Here is a 7,245-nt window from a genome sequence, read left to right on the forward strand (position 1 = left end):
TATATATATATATATATATATATATATATATATATATATGTATACCCCATATATCTATCTATATATATATAAATTATTGAGCATGCATCGAGATATATACATATTTACTTATTTACTTACATACTTACAGTCCAGAGTGAGAATTAGAATGTAGCTACAGGCTACAAGAGCCAAAAGCTCTTCCTACTGCACTGGAAGGAGTTATGGGGAATGAACCGATCTCCTGGTTCAAGACTAGGGTTAGCTCTCCATCCTCAGCAATAGACTGGAACCTGGCCTGTGTGAAACAGACCTAATCATGTATAACCCTGGGTTTTATCAATATCAAAAACCTTCATAAATATAAGCAATACATGTTTTATCATCATTACTATAGTAATATAAGTTCATAATATAAATAGAATCAAGCTCATTATTTGAGTACTCTTAAATATTTCTAATATAATATTGCATCTTAGCACACAATATAGCATTCACCATCTCATTGTACCGTCAATTTAAATACTTCAATATTAACACTAGGAGCTAGTTACTTATTGCAAGAGGCTTATTTTTCATTATCCAGATCAAAACAAATGCAGGTGTTCAGAAATACTAGAACAATACCATCAGTGATATTTAACATAGAAAAGTATTAATGTTTGATGGTTATTTTTTTCTATAAACACATTCAAATAAATGTATATTAGCTAACCTGGACGCTAGTGCTAGCATGCTAGCTCCAGAAACAAACAAACAAACTCACCAGTTCCCGCTTTTAGAATACACAGTCAGCTGTTTTTCCACAAACAGACATCTAAAAGTTGAGAGGTATCAGTCAGAAATGGCAACATAGGCATTAGACAAAGGGCTTTCAGTGGCTCCCTGCAGCAGCTGGCCTCACACAGCCTGGATGTGAGCGTCACGGCACGATCGGTTCCAGAAGCACGATCCGCACGGTGCATTCAGCTCTGGGCGCAGGAGAAGAGCGCCCAGAATGATCCTATTCTTTTGTATTGAAGAGGAGTTACTGCGCATGTACAACTTTTAACGAGACTATGGACAAAAGTTTTTACACCCCAGGGCAGAAATATGTCATCGCCAATCATACAATGTCGATAAACAAAACAACTTTACTCATCATTAACTATAAAATAGTTTTCTTACACAACAAAAAATAATATCCATATATTTATAAATACAGTATTTGTATTTTATTATTTCATTTTTATACGTCTTATTCAAGATAATGTAGTGAGCAGTGAGGTGGTGCCCGCTATCGGTCAGCTGCCATGGTCATGCTCAGTCATCCAGGTAAAGAATCCAACACTGTCAGGTCACCTGGACAGTTTCTTTTTTGTTTCACCCTCCATCCAAAGGGCTTCATCAGTCTGAGGAGTCACAAACCAAACTGTTTTCAGATTGGGAGGAGTCGACAGGGGAGAGGACAGCCCCCAGAAACCATCTTGTCACCAGCAAACTGGTTGGTCCACTGTAGGAGTGTACTGCTTAGTGAAAACAGTTTGTGACTCCTGACACTGATGAAGCCCTTCGGATGGAGGGTGAAACGTCTCTCAACAAAAAGAAAGAAAGAAACTGTCCAGATGACCTGACTGAACTTTGTTGAACGTGAAAAATGTCAAAGAAAGTTAAAGTGATGGTTCCACTGGGGCTCGAACCCAGGACCTTCTGCGTGTAAAGCAGACGTGATAACCGCTACACTATGGAACCAGTGGGTCTGACTGGGACCGGTAGTGGTTTTATCCAAATCAATGCCCGGGGTGAGTAAAGTTATGTTGTTCGCGGAACATGCACGGATAACTGGTAGAAACTATAAAAAGTGTCTCTGGGGTTTTATTTGTTCCGGTGCAGGTAACTATTTGGATAGATGTGGTGTGATGGGCGGAGCTTAAATAAAATAAACTCACCTGTACCTGCACCTGAACAACAGCCCAGAGAGCAGAGGAGGTGCTGCCCCGCAGGTATGCTCACCTGTCTGATTGTACACTTTATTTTTCATGGTTTATTTTACAATACTGAGAGTCTGGATGGACAGAATGAGTTATGTTTAATTTATTGTGAATTTATTGTGTATAAACACCTGGTGGTGCACGGTAATAACGTGACGCTGCAGAAACAGGTAAATGTTGCATTTATTTTCAAAGTTTGTGTATTTACTGTAAAAACTGCTGCTTCATCATAAACCAATCTGTAATATTTTTCCCAAAGCTTTGAATCCATTAGACTTTGGGAAAGTTTTCAATAATTATAGAGACATTTGTACACGTGTCTTTATTGCGGAAGAGTTTGCTGACTGTTAAATGCGCGTGCATCTTCAGGGGCAGTTTACACGCGCGTTTTCTGAGTGCATCCGCATCTTTCTGTCTGCGGTTCTGCTGATCATCTACACGACACCAGTGGCCCCTCTTTGAATCCAGATGTTTCTGAACCCACCTTCCACAGTGGAGGTTTTTCTCTGACCCCCTGCTGATGATGTAACATCTCCTGCTGAGGCTTTGTGTTAAACCACATGCGCACGCGCACGCGCGGACAGACGCTATATTTCTATCAACATGGCAGCGACACACTGCTTTCAGAACCTCGACTGATGGAATATATTTATAATCTCGTAGTTAATCCACGTCAGATTCCAGCTGCTGTGACCAACATCTGTGTTGGAAGAGACACAGTCTGGTCCAGTTCTGATGTCGCGGTTTATAGAACGAGGCACGCGCACACGTCGCGCTGCACTAGAACATAAATGTGCTAAATAATAAGTTTAATAATAATAAACAGTATTTATCAGTAGTTTGAGAGATATAATGAAGCTCTGAGCTAAATGAAGCTATCGGGACATTACGTAATTCAAATTATGTGATTAAAATGATGCTAAACATGTTGCGTGTTACTAAAGTTGAAAATGAAGACATTCAATCAACCTTTATTTCTACAGGTAAATCCCATTGAGCCTCAGGACTCATTTACAAGAGAGACCTGATTTAACAAAGAAAGATGACAACAATGGACAACAGCAACAACAATAAACAGTTATAAAAAGTCATACTACAGTTTTTTTGTTTGTTTGTTTTTACAAATATGATGGCTTTAAGAAAAAGGTAACAAAACAAAAAAAAAAAACAGGTATATTCTAAGGCGAATGTATAAAACTCCGGATCCGTGTCAACACAAAATCCGACTGTGTCAACGCGGATCTTTTCCTCTAATTAACGTACGAAAAAACCTACGTTTCCCCCCATGGTGTCCGTGTACACAGGGCCTCATGGTCGCTCTGCAGAGGCTGCAGCAACTGTGGATCATTTCCAAGTCAAATGTGAGGAACAAAGAGGTGTTCAGAACCAGCTGGAGCTCTGGAGGAAACGAGCGTTACAGCTGAGGCTGGCTTTCCCCTCACTTCTTTGTTTTAGTTAAAGATTAAAAAACTGGACAGACTCCAGTTTGTTTGCTGTCCAAGGAAACAAACTCCATATTTTGTTTAACCAAAGCAGAACTTTACAGAAGAACATTTCCTGCTTCTTTATAAAAGTTCTGGTTCTTAACAAAGGAGTCACTCAAACAGAAAACAGACCAGACACAAAACGGCCTGACTGGGGATGGGCCTGGTAACCATGACAACTCGCTAAAGGCAGGCCTGGTAACCATGACAACTCGCTAACAACGGGCCTGGTAACCACGGCAACTCGCTAACGACGGGCCTGGCAACCATGACAACTCGCGACCGGGCCTGGTAACCATGACAACTCGCTAGGCGGGCCTGGTAACCATGACAACTCGCTAACAACGGGCCTGGTAACCACGGCAACTCGCTAAAGACGGGCCTGGTAACCATGACAACTCGCCGTCTGTCATCTGCATATAAAGTAATATTTTTATTTCTACTTTAAAGAGATGTCGCGACCCTTCTTTCTGTTTGTGAGCCCGAACTGACCGTAGATCTGCTGGTTTCACAAACGCGAGACGTTTTCTGATCAAATCTCTGAAACTGATCCGGACGTTGTCCTTTTTCCAGCTTGGTCCTCATCGTGTCCGGCATGACGACTTCCTGTCAGGAGTTTGACGTGACCGTCTACACCTCACCTGGGGCCACCTGTGGAACCTACAACCACCTGTGGCTCAGCCTGATTGGCTCGCAGAGCCAGACTCCGCCCATCAGCGTGAACGCGGATCAACATCTCCTGCCTGGATCAGTGAGTTTCCTTCATGAAGATGGGACAGATATTGTTTGTGCGTCACCACACTGGTCTGTGCCTCTTTTCCTCTCAGACATGTCTGGTTTCGGTCCGGTCCAATGGCCTGCTGGGTCAGCTGATCCTGGTCCGGCTCCGACTGGAAGCTCAGACTGGACTCCCTGATGTGGACTGGCACTGCAGCAGGGTGGAGGTGGGCCAGCGGGCCGCAGGTTCCGGAGCTCAGGTGTTCCTGTGCGACAGGTGGCTGCGGCCCGCAGATGGTGACGTGGATCTGCGCAGCGGAGCGCGTGAGTTAATGATCTTTTCCATCGTCCAGCCATAAAACAAGAAAAGTAGAAGACAACGCAGAAGGAACATACATTATTTCCTAACCAGAGAAAGGACGTTTTGCCGAAGAAGCCGAAAGGCATTCAAAGGCAAAAAGACGCAAAACAAGAGCTAAAAGGAGCAGAACACTAGCTGAAATCTTAAAAGGCTAGCTAAAAGCTAAAAGCTAAAAGACAGCATAAGATCAAAGAGATTAAAGAGAAAAAACTGGGATTGAGTAAATCCTGAAATTTCAACAAATATTTCAGTATGTCACATCCAGGAAGTGGTGCACGTTCGTGCACGCAGCAGTCATTCTGATGATTGATAATGTGTCAGTCAGCTGATCAGGGAAGAGCTCCGTGCCTTTATGGTGAAAACATCAGACCTTTATTTTGAAAAGTTTCAGAATCAAACGTGACAGCAGCCGAACATTTAATTAAATCATTACGTTGTAAAAACATGAAGACAAGAAATGCTGAATCAGCGTCACTCTGTAAACAACAACAACCTTCAGTGGGTAAACACTGTGCATATATTTAAATCCAAACTTTAAGATGTGATGACATCACTGCGCCGAGGTTCTTCACCTTCTGGCTTTTCTTCTTCAGCGTGTTTGATGGCCGACGAAACTGAAGAGAAGCTGAAGCAGCACCGAGTCCAACAGCTGAAACGTCAGCAGCAGCTCTTCAGGTAAACTCACCTGAGAGTGCTCTGTGTCCTCCTGACCACAGGTTCATTCAAAACCACAGCTAAAACCAGCTGAACAAATTCACTCAGACCAACAGCTAAAACCAGCTGAACAAATTCACTCAGACCAACAGCTAAAACCAGCTGAACAAATTCACTCAGACCAACAGCTAAAACCAGCTGAACAAATTCAAACACTCAGAACCACAGCTAAAACCAGCTGAACAAACTTAGTCAGAACCACAGCTACAACCAGTTGAACAAACTTAGGCAGAACCACAGCTAAAACCAGCTGAACAAAAGGCTAAACGTAAAAAAAGACAAACAGCAGCTGAAAATTCTTCAGAAAGGTCCAAATAAAACCGACACAAAGTTCAGAAACGCAGATTTCAAGCTGCGCTGGACTCTGTTCCGGGTTTTTGTTTCAGGTGGCATCAGTTCGTGGGCGGAGCTCCGCAGTGCGCCAGCCTCAGCAGCATGTCCGAGCTCGGGCCGAACCTCAGCTACACCCACAGGAGGTGAACTGGATCTGGTTTCAGGACAGAGACAGGTTTGTGACGGACTCTGACGGTGTCTGTGTCCTGGTCCGCAGTCAGCCCACCAACGTGCACTATCTGAAAGGCTTCAACAACCGACCAGAACCCTGGACCGGACTCTCAGAGCTGGAGACGGTTTTCGCTCACACGGGAGACCACAACAGCGTGGCCAGTAAGAAATCCATCAGAACCCACAGCCCCTTGTGGTTCTGTGTTCTGGTCGGGGTTCTGTTCATCGTCTTTTTCTCTCAGGGGTCGTGAAGGCTCACTGGAAGGAGGACTGGTTCTTTGGGTATCAGTGTCTGAATGGCTGCAACCCTCTGCAGGTCCGTCAGGTCCGTCGTCTTCCTCCAAACCTGGCTGTGACCTCCGACAGGCTCCGCCCCTTCCTGCCAAAACACTCCAGCCTTGAAGAGGAGCTACAGGTAAGCGGGCAGCTGTTGGACCTGCAGAACTTCGACCTTTTGTCACCTTGATGTTTCCTGATGTGACAGAAAGGAACCGTGTACCTGTTGGACTATGAGGTTTTGGATGGACTACCAGGGAACCAGATCAACGGGAAGCAGACATACCTGTCGGCCCCTCTGTGCCTCCTCCACCTGAACCAGCAGGACCAGCTGGTCCCCATTGCCATCCAGGTGAGCTCCGACACAGCTGGACACAGCTGCCTCCACACAGACTTTAATTAGTTTGGTCTTTCAGCTTCAGCAGACCCCTGGCCCTCAGAATCCCGTCTTCATGCCCTCGGACCCCGGTTCTGACTGGCTGCTGGCCAAGATCTGGGTCCACTGCATGGACTTCCAGTGCCACCAGCTGGTCTCTCATTACATGAGGACCCACATGATGGCAGAACTGTGCTGTGTGGCCACGCTGAGACAACTGCCGGACCAGCACCCGCTGCACCAGGTGAACACCAGCAGAACATCCGGACCCAGTCAGAACACATCCAGGACAGAACCAGGACAGAACCAGAACAAAACCAGGACAGGACCAGAACATAACCAGAACCAGGACAGAATCAGAACAGAACCAGGACAGAACCAGGACAGAATCAGAACAGAACCAGGACTGAACCAGAACAGAACCAGTGTTCGTATGAACAGCTCATTGTTCGTTTCTCTTCTCTGGGTGGTGTTTTGGGCTCAGCTGCTGATGCCTCACGTCAGAACCTCTCTGCAGATAAACCTTCAGGCTCGAGCCTCGTTGTTGGCTCCTAACGGCATCTTCGACCAGGTAAAACCTCACCTGGAGCTACAAACAGAAATGGTTTCAATCTCTACATTTACACAGCAGGTTCTCTGGTTCTGGTTCTCTTGTAGGTTGTGGGTTCTGGTCTGAACATCATCCCGTCTCTCCTGTCCCGAGCGTCAGCTCGGGTCCGCTATCGGTCCCTGTGTGTTCCTGACGACGTATCGGACCGCGGCGTCGACAACCTGCCTCACAGCTACTACGCTCAGGACGCACTGAGAATCTGGGACGCACTGCACAGGTAAACAAACACTGCACAGGTAAACAAACACTGCACA

General features: G+C 45.4%; 1 protein-coding gene and 1 non-coding gene across 2 annotated transcripts in view; one reads left to right on the plus strand and one right to left on the minus strand.

The window, feature by feature from the left end:
- Positions 1-1,637: 1,637 nt before the first annotated feature.
- Positions 1,638-1,710, minus strand: trnav-uac. The gene has a single exon. It is a non-coding gene; the product is annotated as a tRNA-Val (tRNA).
- A 1,991-nt stretch (positions 1,711-3,701) lies between these two features.
- zgc:152891 (uncharacterized protein LOC767741 homolog) overlaps positions 3,702-7,245 on the plus strand; it is a 16,770-nt gene continuing 13,226 nt past the window's right edge. The window contains exons 1-11 of the mRNA XM_037688184.1: positions 3,702-3,724; positions 4,007-4,184; positions 4,261-4,474; positions 5,105-5,186; positions 5,612-5,701; positions 5,776-5,891; positions 5,972-6,144; positions 6,214-6,357; positions 6,422-6,625; positions 6,866-6,952; positions 7,039-7,208. Of these exons, the coding sequence (XP_037544112.1) occupies positions 3,702-3,724; positions 4,007-4,184; positions 4,261-4,474; positions 5,105-5,186; positions 5,612-5,701; positions 5,776-5,891; positions 5,972-6,144; positions 6,214-6,357; positions 6,422-6,625; positions 6,866-6,952; positions 7,039-7,208 (1,481 nt within the window). The remainder of the gene's footprint in view (positions 3,725-4,006; positions 4,185-4,260; positions 4,475-5,104; positions 5,187-5,611; positions 5,702-5,775; positions 5,892-5,971; positions 6,145-6,213; positions 6,358-6,421; positions 6,626-6,865; positions 6,953-7,038; positions 7,209-7,245) is intronic.

The sequence above is a fragment of the Nematolebias whitei genome, chromosome 14 (genome assembly GCF_014905685.2).
Source record: "Nematolebias whitei isolate Nwh7 chromosome 14, NemWhi1, whole genome shotgun sequence".
NCBI lineage: Eukaryota > Metazoa > Chordata > Actinopteri > Cyprinodontiformes > Rivulidae > Nematolebias > Nematolebias whitei.